General features: G+C 40.6%; 1 protein-coding gene across 1 annotated transcript; it reads right to left on the bottom strand.

Moving 5' to 3' along the window:
* Window positions 1-10,186: 10,186 nt before the first annotated feature.
* On the bottom strand, window positions 10,187-13,316 carry plagl2 (pleiomorphic adenoma gene-like 2). Its single transcript, XM_040154048.1, has 2 exons — window positions 13,104-13,316; window positions 10,187-12,452 (listed from the first exon to the last, which is right to left on the bottom strand). The coding sequence occupies exon 2, from the start codon at window positions 12,446-12,448 to the stop codon at window positions 10,967-10,969; it is 1,482 nt and encodes a 493-aa protein (XP_040009982.1). The 5' UTR covers window positions 12,449-12,452; window positions 13,104-13,316; the 3' UTR covers window positions 10,187-10,966.
* Window positions 13,317-13,612: the final 296 nt, after the last annotated feature.

Genomic DNA, 13,612 nt, shown 5'->3' with positions numbered 1-13,612 from the left:
AACACAAATATGTGTTTGAAGCCTTAGTTTTTCCACTCATTAAGCATGCCATCAGTGTAGCCTTAGCAGTGCTGTATGCCTGCTGAACCATGCAGTGATGGAAAGAAGTGCAAAATTGCCGCTTGTGAAGGTTATTTTAAAGGACCGGTTTTGTTGAGAAACATCACCTAGTTTCTTTAAGTTTCAATCTAATGTATGATACATTTTGTGTATAATATGAAAATTCATTTTTGAAAGCCAACAAGATCACCTCTGTGTGTTTCTACCAATAGTGGTAGATGTCATTTCAACACAGCTTGGGTGTCATGGGATGAGCATTGAAATGTAATTCACAGTGTTGTTATTACATGTGTACAGTCGTTTTTTGTTTTTGCTTTTGTTTTTTTTTCCCCTTTTCAAATTACATTTTTGTAGATACAAAAATTTGGTTGCACTTTTAAGCTAGTTTTCCGCTAAAAGACTTAGAACATGTAGAATATGGGTTGGAATCTGATAAAAATGTGATTTGACTAGCTACTCAAGTTTAGGGCTTCTCATAGACAACCAATGTATTTAACTGAAGCTAAATTACACAACATATATATTAATCAAATTACATCATCATCATGACAGTAAAGAAATAGTCCTACATTTCCTGAAATACACTTATTCCCTTTCTGCCTGAGAGTTAAATGAGATGACTGATACCATTCTCATAACTTTGTGTTAGATATGAAGCTACCATCAACAGCCAGTTTGCCTAGCTTGGCATAAAGACTGGAAATGAAGGATAACAACTAGGCCGATTCTGTCCAAAGATAACAAAATCCACCTACCGGCACCTCTAAAGCTAGTTAACTAACACATTTATTTGGTTTTTTTTTTATCCAAGTACCACAACCTGTTGTTTCTTTATGCTAAGATAAGCAAATTGGCTGCTGACTGTAGCTTCATATTTAGCATGCAGACATGAGAGTGATGGCAGTGCTCTCATCTTACTCTGGGCAAGAACACAAGTGTAATTCCCAAAATGTTAAATTAATCCCTTAACGACAACACAGGCAGATCAATATCTGTCTAAATCTACTGTGTATTTCTTGTACAGGACAGTTGTTAGTCTCTACTGCCTTGTGACAGATAGGTCCTGCAGAACACTGGAGCACAGGGAAATATAATTTTAGTATACTGTAGTTAATGGTGGGTGTTACTGGCCGAGAGATAGTGCTTATGTGAAGAGAATATCCTAAAGACAAGCAGCACAGAAGTGAAAAGATACATTTTTATTAAGCATTGCAAGCTCCTTCTGAATAAATGAAATGAAACTAAACCCACACAGCATGCAGGGCACTCTCAGCCCTACACCTTAACATTCATTGTAGTTGTATTTATCACAGCCTTTATGGCTACCATCAAACTGATTTCATTGAGGAATTGGAAGTGCTTCAATTGATCCTTTTTTTGAGTATATAATGTTAGTGGCAGGCGATTTTTGCACAGAAATAGAGATGATTTGTCAGTGCAGGGCTGTACAGAGAAGGGACAGGTGCCTCGATCAACCCTGATTCTCCAGGGGCAAAACAGTTGAATGAATGAGTCACTCATCCTCCTGCCCTCTCCTACCTTCACTAGAAGCCCATCCAATACTTGATGAGCTGTTAATGAGCCGCTTTAAGAGAGCGAGACGAGCCAAAACCTTTTAAGTTTCCCCTGCCTCGTGCTGGGGGACATGACTGCTCAGTAAAGCATCCAAGGTAGCCCCAGTTCAAATGACTATGTTCCTGTAATAATGGTTACTCATGTTTATTTCCATTCCATCAGATACCATCACCTATTCACTATACCACCCTCTGCCCTCTGTATTATGTCACAGAGTTACTGAGCTCTGGCACACATGTAAAGACAGACACTCCTCTCCTGCTGCAGTGTGTGTACCAGGGGAGATTTTTTACAGATAGACTTTTAAGTGGCCCGAGTCATGCGTGCGTATGTATGATCAAGGGGTTTACAATGTAAATAAAAGAAAACAGCTTTGTATTTGTTGCGTTTTGCTGTTTGTGGCGCTCTCTATAATGATTCCTGTCATTGTTTTAGCTGAAAGCATGACGCTCATGATGACTCTCAAAGGAACCTGTTTGTGTTACTTTTCTCTTTGTTTCTTTTACAGAATGTCCAATTACAAAATGTACAATGACAAAACAATAAAATGATGACAAGTTGAATATGAAAAAGAGTTTCCATTGTGTTTTCGAAATATTCTTGAAGTTCTTGGACTTTATTACCTTCCCCAAGAAAGTTATGTTTTCACCCGTGTCACTCATTTCGTTTACTGGATTGTTTATTCCACAGCAGGATTACACAAAACGCGCTGGAGCACTTTGCAACGAACTTGGTGGAGGGATGGGGAATGGGCTGGGGAAGAACCCCTAAAATTTTGATGCAGATCCATTTAAAGGGGAGGCACCAGGATTTTTTTTTTTCACTTTTCCTCAGCTTTTGCAAGAGGGCATTTGTTCGCGGAAGTATGCATTCTACTGTGTAGCATTCTAGTTTTATTATGTGGCACTGAAGGAGCATTTCTAAAGTCTGAGAAAATAACTCTAATGATGTCATTAGGGTTACCTCAGCTCGGATTTAGACACTACAAATTTTTGTCCAGAATGGGGGCAGGACTCTATGGATGGCAACATCACTCTATTGATCGGTCGGTCCACTCTGATGGTCCAGACTGAAATACATGTATCTTAACAACTGTTACCATGTAATTTTGTACAAACATCAAGTCAACATTTTAATTTTTCCAATACGAATTAAATTGTATTTTGCAGGTAGTTTTCAAATACCTGCAAAATTAATTTCCATCAGCCTCAGCTCTACTTTGTGTTTAGTGTTACCTAAGACAAAGGTGACATCATTGCTAAACATCGGCATGTTAGCATTGTTATTGTGTCTAACAGTTTTAGAGCATCATCAGCTTCAAAGTTCGATTATCCACTCTGGGCAAATACACAACAGCTATAATAGTTAGCAAAACTTTCTATAGCACATTGATTGTGTTACATGGCTAATGTTTTCTCTGTTTTAAGATACAACTCACTATACTTGCTATGTGATGAGATGACAGTCCAATTGGTTGTAGCTGTGAGCTTCAGCGGGACAGTTGCGTCCTGCTGCTGCCCATTCAAAAAACACACATTGGCATTGGCAGATGGCAGACACAGCAATAATCCCTCACTATCCGGAAGAGCCTGCATTAGAAACTAGGGCAGGGGCTTTGAAAGCCATGGGAACTTACCAGGCAGGGTTAGTCCAGTGAAAGATGCTACTGAGTCGAGTTGTAAAGGAAGAGCAGGATCCAGCAGATATCTTGGGGTCTGCTGCCTCACTATTGACCATTCTTCTGTTGATGTGTCTATTGCAAGCCTAGCAACTCCGTGCACATGCAGTACTAAATCACTGAAGTGCCCCTTTAACTGAAATGTTAAAATCTTACATTTACATTTTAATCCTCTGACAACGCTTTTATCCAGAGGGGCTAAGAAGTGGTGTTGATGACATGGTGTTAATTCCTGGTTTTTCTCTCTGCGTTTCCAAAATGTTCAGTGTCTGGAAAGCTCTGATCAAATTACAAAGTATGCGGTGTGGTGGTTCAGTCCTTTCAAGTCCTCCGTACGAGCCGTCCAGGTCCCTCCTAAGAAATTTATACAAAACCAAAAGAGTTTCTATTCTTAAGTTATGGCACAGTTGGAAGTGTATGTGTGAGAGTCAGCTCAGTTGATGTATAAGTATAGGTTAGCTCCATAGGACTATAATTAGGGCAGCCTTGACACGCAGCTATGCATGCAGGCTCACTGGTGCAGCTCTCTGAGACATAATCCAGAACCTGGACCAATATAAGGGTTAGACAAACTGCGGGACACAAGCCACCAGTTAGGTAGTCCTGAGATATTCCAGGCTGGTATTGTAAACTATTTTTTAGGATGGTGATTCACTTTGAATTTTATTACTTTCTTAAATCAAATCCTAGAGATTTGTCTGAGCATGTTTTTAGTCATGAGTCTGCTCAAACCATTCCGGCACTGCTTACTGTAAGCAACTGATCCGAGTCCCCAGAAAAGGGGAAAAAACCTAAACTGAATGGGATGGATGAATGGACCTGTGGAAGGGGGGAAAAAAAAGACTCACACAGGCTGTTCCTGCCAACCCAGATATCAATCCCCAAACAATCTATGCATATCAATTTTGGATTAAAATTTTGCGATTTAAAAACAAATTTGTAATACTACTAATGTCTAAACAGGGCTGTAGCCAGGATGATACTGAAGTCATGAGTCATTTTTAGTTCTTAGTGAAATATCGTAATGATTTCCATGACATTTTGTACAGACATTAATGTTCCCTGCAGGATGACCTGTAATAATCCTGATATAATAATCCGCTGATCCTTTAACTTTTCATCTAGTACCATCATCAAGTCAAATCCTTAATCTATCCAATACTTTAGTTTATGAAATACCAATACTAATGCAAAGTAGCATTCCCATCAGCCTCAGCTGTACTTTAGGTATAATGCTAGTGTAAAATGTTAGTATGCTAACACGCTAAACTAACCTGCTAAACATCAGCACGTTAGCATCGTCATTGTGAACATGTACGCATAGCATCGCTGTAGACTCTTAGTCTTCTTAACAACCCTGTGCCTGACAAAGAGCCAATCTGGGTTCAAAACAATGAACTTTTTTAATGTAGTAAAATAAAGATTGTAATGGTAGGTCACAATTAGATTCTGAGTAAGTTTTGTTTAATTTATGCAGGAATTCAAAGAAAAAATCATCTGAAAATCAAACCAACAAGTAAACTCAACACAACTAACTAAGCATCAATTAGATAGACAGGTAACTGTTTCAGAACTTTGTCTCTATTGTCTTTATAATTACAACAAGGTCACATAATTCTCTCTGGGCAAGTGTGTTGCTTTTTTATTTCCCAACTAAGGTCTAAGGTTCACTGAGGTCAAATGTCTAACTGCTGTTTTAAATTCTTCTCCATGTTGCCTAGAATAAAATTCAAATGGGCCACTGGAATCCTACAATCGACCTCATAAATGTACGTTTTTAACTACTGAAAATTTTCACCCCAATGCTAAAGCCCTGAAATGTCCAGAAAAAATGAAGAGGACATGAGCGCGTGGTCCTCCATGGTAGTTATGGCCATGTATTAGGTCCTATGCCACCCAGCCGTTAAAATGATGTTGAATAATGACTTTTAATTTTATGCTGCTCTTTTGTAGAGGAATTCGATATTTTGAAGAGGAAAATGAAGAAAAATCTCTTTGAAATAAAAAAAAAAAGAATGCAAAGAGGGTATGAAACCGCTGGTTTGTCTTTTAATCATTTCAACATAACACATGACAACTCAAAGATACACTGTACTGTACAATAAGTCAATAGTTCTGTTGTTGTGTTCATCATCTCTTTGGATCAACCAATATACAAATCTGTCACTTTTACATTGCAGCAACTGATTGCATGTGAGATATGTAACAAAAAAAGCAAGACTTCTCATTTCTTTCTTTCTCCGAAGCACATCATTTATATAATTTTCCCTGTAGTTGATAAACTCCATGCTATATAAAATAGTGTAAGTGAATGCAAATATTCTATTTTCGTTCACCTTATTTCACCTTTTTTTTTATTCCAGAGGTGGCTGTAATAGCAAGTGATAAAAAATAAAGGGCTATGTCACTAAACAAGATACACAAAGAGGTTGGAATGCAAGACTTACATTAAGCTAGAAATATATAAAACTACATGTGGATGTTGCCTGCATCAGACAGTACCCAGTTTCTTATTAAAAGAAAAAAAAGAGAGGGAGAGAGAGAGCATTATTAAAATCAAATCAGTTTTTTTCAGGCTTAAACTGACAAACAATTTCCCTTAACTTTTTTGTGTTCTGCACCTACTAGTAAAGAGGAAAAGGTGAGGATAAGTGCATCCCTAGTAGGTGCAGGTCGAGGTAATGGATCAACAGCCAAGCCGAGGAACAGAACAACATCACTGTCAGCGGTCAGGGGAGGATCCACTTTATATCAAGTGTTTCAGAGATGACTGATTTGGTATCAGCTTTTTGTGTTAGCTCGGGCTACGAAAGCCCATTTCTGCCAGAAAAAGAAAAACAAAATGAGGAGGAACTTGTGCAAAAATACTAAGGAGGAATCAAAATGACAAGATACTGTAGTAAGTCAGAATCCTGATAGTAGATGAAAAGTTTCATTTAGTCTGTCAGTTTTGACTTCATGAATTAAAATTATGACATAGTAGTCAGGATGAAGAGACAGTAAATACAATTTTGACTCATCGAATCAAGTAATAATTTTGTATTATGCAGTAGTAGCAGTAAATACACATTTTGACTTACAAAATCAAAATTGATGTTTACTAAGTCAAAATTACTGGTAAGTCAAAATGACTTACAAATTCAAAATTTTGAAATACTAAGTCAAATTTTTGACTTTGTAAGACAGATTTATGAGATGTTTTTTGCTTGCTAAGTCTAAATTATGATACTTGTTTTAAATTTTAAGTCAGATTTTGACTTGTATCACATAATTTTGACAGTGACTTTATTTTTATTGTTATAAGTCAAGTCAATAATCTGGATCAATTTGATTTATTAGGTCTTATTTTTTGACTTAATATCTCATAAGCTTGACTTAGTATTTCATCATTTTAATTTAGCAAGTTAAAAGTTTGACTTTGTATCTTATAAGTATGACTTGTTTTTTGTTTTTTCTTCTCTTTTCTTTTCAGAAACGGGCTTCCATACAGATCGGGGTATGAGTCCAGAAACAGGGTCCATTTTCCCAGAATCATCCCACTATGAAGAATGACTGACAGAGTCCTGAATCACTCTAGAAACACCTCAGAAAAGACTCTACCAAGATGCGCTTAGGTGGTACAGCAGGCGTGAGATCTGTTGTCGTCTGTGGTAGACAGCTACAAGTATGGCCTGATCACCCTTTTCACTTCTGTCTTCAAAAACTCAAAAAATGTATTCTTTTTCCACTACTTGATGAGTTGCCATTTAGTAACATTAATTTAAAGCCACATTTGCCCACAATGAAAAACCAAAACTGTAATTCTTGCAGCATGGTGGCAGGCTTTAAGTGCTATATTTTGGGGTCGCTCCTGACTTCATTCTTGTCCAGCCATGTGGTTCGAACAATGGCCTGCAAATGAGTCTCTGTGTGGTAGGTTGTGGCTTTGACACTCTCCTGACAACACTCGTTTCTCACCGCCTCAGACTAAGAGATAATGTATGTTGTTGCTGTTCTCTTCAAACACTTGGCTGTAGAGTTTGATTAGATAAATTTATGAGAAAGAAGGCAAAGCTGGTTACTCAAAAACAAAAAAAACATTTCAAAGGAGAAGGGGCAGAGGGCTCTTACGTAGAAGGATATTAGTGAAAAGTCTATCAAAAATACTGTTATTTTTTTGGAGAAGAGAAATACACAAAGGTTGATAAAGTCTACACATCAAACTAATGGCACATACATGTACAGGATCAATACAAAATTAAAAACATATGAACATATAAGCTGAAATTTTAAAAGAAAAAAATACTCTTTTTTTAAAGGTTGAAAGTGCTAGAATTCAGATTAGCTCACAGAAACCCAGGGAGGACAAACTTAATACATGCCAAAAGCTTTTCCTTTAACTCTTTTTTTAGGACTAAATGAATATTTGTTACAAAAATATAAATGCTCAATTTGATTGCTACAAATTTGGCTCAAGCCAAGAAGATTTTTCATCAAAACGACTTTTTTTAAACTCATAATAAAGATCAAATTTCAAACTTGCCTTTTTTTTTTAATACATCATGCAAATTATCATAAAGGTGCCAGCAGCTAATTTATTTAGAGTCAATAAAAAGTTTGATCATTTGACAAGAGTCATCACCAAAATAATGACCTTCCAGGGGGGAGACTAAGAAATGTAAATTAAGTTTCAAATTAGTTCAGGACGTGGAAGATAAAATCTCCGATTTTAACTATGAAGTTGAGATTCAACAGTCAGACTGTGGGGAAGCTTTTTTCAACATCAGTGCTTGCTGATTCTGAGTTTTCAGCTGATCCCACCTTCCAAGGGGAATATTCACCTGTCTAACACACAGGGCGCATCAGCTGCTCATCGCTGGGGTTTCACATCCTACAGTATAAAAATCCGATTACACTTGTAGCATTTTGTAACAATGCAAAAATGTAGTTTCTTCTCCCCAGGTTTTGGTAAGAAAAATAAAACAAATAAAAATGAGGTGATGTGTTGTGTTGTTTTTCGAGGTCCTGTTTTATACAAACAGAAAATAATATATCATATGACAACAAACAAAACAAATATATGACTATAAGCAATACCCCAAGTCATGCAGTCAGTCATGTGTCCCCCTGTGCTTTGAATGTCAAAGCCTGGGAATTCAGTGACTGCGTTCTTCCAGATATCGCCGCATTTTCAGACCCTTTTCCTTTGACTCTACAAAGCAGCTGAGAGAAGAGGAGGAGGAGTACGGTGGGGGGGGGGCGGGGCTGATGAACACTTTGTCGGTTCTGTTTGTGCATGTTTTCAGCTCGCTGTCCATCCTACAAAAAAACTGAAATGTTCTAGTGGTCTACAGTTGTCGTTCATCAGCAACCGTAGCTAAAAGCAGCAATATGTATTTTCTTTTTCTTTTTTTCCGTGCTATGTTTTTTCCGTTTTTTTTCTTTTCTTTGTTCGTTTTTACTCAGCATTTTATGGTAGGTGGGGCTTACCCGTGGTATGATGACTGCAAACGGCTATGTGAACAGGTCTTCTTCTATGACTAGAATGACATTTACGCACAAAATGAACTATCACAGATGATGCAGGAGCTCTGCCCTGTGTGAAGTTATTGATATGCCAGTTGTGTTGGTCATGCCACAGACAGAACATTAGATAAAGAGCACATATTTCACTTTAAGGCTTAGGTTAACTTTGGGCTCAGGTTTTTTTTAGGCTGGTGGTGAATGTTTAGGAAGGCTCTAAGCTCCAAGATATTCAAAACCACTGAGCTCAGAGTGAAATCGGCAGGGATTTCATCACAGCGCAGGGGTTACATATTCCACCGGATAAACACCTACAGTCATAAATTCATAGGCCATCCATGTCAGCATCCCTATGACACTATCTATCTAGCTCAAATCCTACTTGATTATTAAGCCACTAACAGCCTTCTATACATATTTCCCATCCACAGTTCTGATTCCACTATACTAACTCAAGTACATGTAAAGGTAAAGATTGGATATGACAGAAAGCTTAAGGGAAAAGCTAATACTTCATCCATTTGTTTGATCAAAAATGCAAGATACACACAAATGTAAACCTGCCAGACATCAAAAACATCATCACTTAGTTTTAATACGTCTACCTAAAATACACCTTACTGAGATAAAAGCAATTATAATATTCATTTTTGAGATATTTCGTACACTGCAATAACATTCTTTAACACATTTTTCCTCATCTGTCACTGTAATTCTTGTTTTTTGCCATTCACATATGTCAGGGTTCATCATTACCATGATGATGCATCTTTTTAAAAGACTGCGTAAAGATGTGTTTGTATTATATTCCAAAAATATAGCCTATATCTTAGATATGTCAGGCAGCCGAGACACAGCTGCAGTATATCAGTATCATGGGAACTTTTTAAGATAACTGTTAGAAGGAAGACAGGTGAAGGAAGGAGAGTCTTCACAAAAAAAAAAAACAGGTGGATTCTGGGTCTTGTGAGGAACTTCAAGTGAGGAGAAAGTCTCTCTCTCAGGCAATGAAAACCTCTAGAAGTCACGAGGAAGGAGACTAAAGGTTTCCCAAGGAGATTCCTAAAGGTGAAGTGCCTTCTGCTAAAAAAAAAGTGCTTCTCTTGAGGAAAAGTAAAAAAGCCAGCATGATAATACATCATTGTCAGCTAACTCACACACTTTCACATTTCTTTCTTTTTTGTTTTCTTTAAAAATGTGTGGCCATGTGTGTGACTGGTCTTTGTGTTTGGCAGCAAACGGAGGACTCTTATCAATTGCGACATTGGCCACTTTTTTTCATTGGGTGAGCTACTTTCATTAAAACGGACCTGACTCTAGGAGCACATCAGTTACAGTTAAAAAAAAAAAAAAAATTGGGACTTCCATCGAAATTTTTTTCTTGTTTGAAGAGCACTTTTTTTAGAGGCAGGGGTCGCTTTTGTGGCTCTAGCCTAGCTGTTTATAGGAGGATTTTGACGTTAAGGTTCAATTGTTGACTCAATGTCTACCTCTCTTCATTCCTTCACTGATCTCTCTCCTCTCTATACTTATCATGACAGTTTAGGTTATTAGAGTGGGTGGTTCAAAACTCAAGATGAGACACATTCTACCATGTTCTTACATTTGGAAAAGAAAAATAAAGTAAAACAAAATATCCACTTCAAACTATATTTTTTCTGGGTCACAACAAGACAGACAATCTTCACTAAAAATTATCTTGGTTTTTTTTTTTTAAATTATAACATTAGAAACAATGCAGTACCACGCCTTTTGGCCTACTGATCCTGCCCTCTATACTACTAAATATGGGATGGAAGGGGGATAAAAGGGGAAGTATATGTAAATTAAAAAAGAAGGGTTAATACATTGTTATAACTATAGGATAGGAAAAAAAAGCCCAAATAAAAGCTGCTTCAACTTCTTTTCTCACCTTTTCCTTTTTGCTCAAAGGGGTTTAACTTCCTTTTAAGGCTCAATCAAAAGCTTTTGTGCGCTTTCATTTAAGGCTTCTAAGTGTTCATTTGTGTGTTTATTTATTCTAATTCTCCAACTTTTTGATCAGGCTCTGTAAAGAACCACAGCCCGAAATATCCATGCTGAGCTGAGCTGAGCTGAGGCGGGCGTGGAGGCCATCTTGGCTGGGCAGGGCTGGTCCAAGGGCCGGCTCTCTCACTGGAAGGCCTGGTGGAAGCGAGGCAGTGTGGTGGTACTAAGGCTGGAGCTGAACACTGGGGGGAGGGGGTGCAGGGGTCCAAGGCCCAGACCCCCACTGGAGCTCTGCTGCTCCTGAGGTTGCGGTTGCAAAGAGGTAAGAGGTGCTGTGGCAACGGCAGCTGCTGCCGCGGCAACTGCTGCGGCATGGGGCTCGGCAGCGTGCAGAGATGAGGAAGAGGAAGAGGAAGAAGAAGAGGAGGTCGCAGATGAGGTGTAGCCCATCACCAGCCCTCCTGTGCTCATGGGGGCACTGTAGGGAGGCAGGTTGAGGGGCAGGAACCCCAGCAGGTGGGAGAAGTCCATGTTAGCAGCACACAGAGACTCAGCGATCACCGCAGGGCTCTTGGACAGGAGGGGATCCCCGCAAAGCTCATCCGTCAGGCCCGAGGTGGGCTCCAGTCCGTCCTTGGGGGGTGAGGCAGCAGCGTGGGGTTCTGCAGAGGGAACCGGGCCTGGCAAGCCACTCTGCAGATCCATGAGGAAGCTCTCCATCTCCACTTTCAAGGGCTTGTCCAGCAGGTATGAGGTAGATCCCAGCTGGTATTTGGGGGCTGGCTGGGGCTGGTGCTGCTGCTGGGGAGCCGGAGGCTGGTGGTGGGGGGGCAGTGGAGGGGAATGGTGATGGTGGTGATGGTGGTGATGATGGTGGTGGTGATGGGAGTGTGGGTGAAGAGATCCAGGGGATTCCATGTGACAGCCCATGCCCATAGCTGCAGACAAGGAACTGGGCATTAGGGACGGGTGTGGGTGACCCACCCCAGTATTGGACATCGCCTGGAGATGGTGGGGGTTGTACATGCCCATTGGAAAGGGGGCCCCACTAGGGAAAGGTTTGCCCATCATGGGGTCTTTGTTGGGACCCATGCCGCACATCATGGGGCTGAGCTCCTCTTTCACAGAGCAAGGTGGGGATCCAGAAGCTAAAAGACCTAACATATCCGGAGGCTCCGTCTTGATCTTCAGCAGCTCCTGTGAGTGGCTCTTCTTCACGTGCCGTGTCAGGTGGTCCTTCCTGCCGAAGCGCTGGGCACAGTACTGGCACAGGAAGTCCTTTCGGCCCGTGTGGACCACCATGTGCCGTCTCACATCCTTCCGTGTGTAGAAACGACGGTCACAGTGGTCGCACGGGTGTTTTTTCTCCTTGGCACCACCCGAAGACTTCCCAGAGTGGCTCTTGAGGTGCTCCAGGAGGACAGGTGTACTCTCATAGCTCTGCATGCACACTTTGCAGGTGAGATCCCCTGCTGTGGCAGAGTGCATGGCCACATGGCGCTTATATCCCAGCTTGGTGTTGTAGTGCTTCCCACACTCCTCACATTTAAAGGCCTCCTTGTTGGGGTCATGGGTCTGCAGGTGGTTTTTGAGGTGGTCTTTGCGGTGGAACATTTTCTCACAGAATGAGCACTGATGGGTCTTCTGTGGAGAGTGTGTGGCCATATGCCTGCAAAGGAGCACAAGAAAGAGAGACTGTGAATAGTAAAGGTGTTTCAGTAGAAGCAAGATTCCTAGTCTTATTGTCACATTTGTTATTCAGTCTGCCAGTAGCTTGCATGCTAAAGTGAAGCATGATTTCCTTTCAGTCTAAACCGTTGTGTCCAAATACAGTATACATAAATGAGTCACAGTGGTTTACAGTCAGGACCCAAAATGGATCCCCGAACCACTTCCTGTGATTCACCAGATTCCAAATGTCCTTGTATGCTGATGAGTTTGACACTATACTACAAACACAACATTTACATTTTTTCACATTATAAAGCTGCTATGGCAAATATGTTAAGAAACAGTGGCTTTTCTACGCATCAAGCAGTTACAGAGCAACATTAGCATTCATTTGGAGTCGTGCTCTTGGCCACCTGATGAATGTAAGTCCAATATTCACTCTCCTTTTAGCTCTGTTTGGTCACCACCAACTATTATTGCTTTTTGAAGATCAAGTTACTACTTTTTCAGGTTCACACATATCGAATAAAAATAAAAATTACATCCTTTCTGAAGTGGCTCATTAGGGATTCTGAGGAAGCTAAAGGAGCCTTGCATCACACTGTATTTGAGAAGACGTGAACTGAGCGATGTGATCGAGGCATCATACCTGAAGAGTTTGTACTTGGAGCTGAAGGCCTTGGGACAGTGTGGCTGTGAGCAGTGGAAGGGTTTCTCTCCTGTGTGACTCAAGGCGTGGACCCGCAGCTTCTCCTGGGAGGCGAACAGAGCCCCGCACACCAAACACTCGTTCCCGCTCAATCTCCCTACCTCTTCTCCTTCTTCTTCCCTCTCCTTCTCTCTCTCTTTCCCCCCCTCTCTCTCTCTCTCTCTCTCTGTCCGTGGCAGCGGGGCGGCGCTCCCAAACAGCTTGGCGGCAGTCCGTCGTCCCTCTTCCTCCGGCGTCAGTGCGGTAATATGGTGTGAGGCATCAGCGGCAGCAGCTGCCATGGCAGCCCTAGAGTGCCGCTGCCATGAAAATTCACTTGTGGCTCCCCTGCCCTGCAGGCTCAACGTGGGAAGTTGCAGGGGGTTTGTTGATAAAGAAGGCGAAGGACAGCTCACAGGAAGGGCCAATGATCCAGCAGTAACATCGAGGTAAGCCAAAATCTGTGGTGA

This window comes from Xiphias gladius, chromosome 18 (assembly GCF_016859285.1).
Source record: "Xiphias gladius isolate SHS-SW01 ecotype Sanya breed wild chromosome 18, ASM1685928v1, whole genome shotgun sequence".
NCBI classification, from domain to species: Eukaryota; Metazoa; Chordata; class Actinopteri; order Istiophoriformes; family Xiphiidae; genus Xiphias; species Xiphias gladius.
Note: the sequence above shows the minus strand (reverse complement) of the source record. Positions and strands in the feature narration are given on the sequence as shown.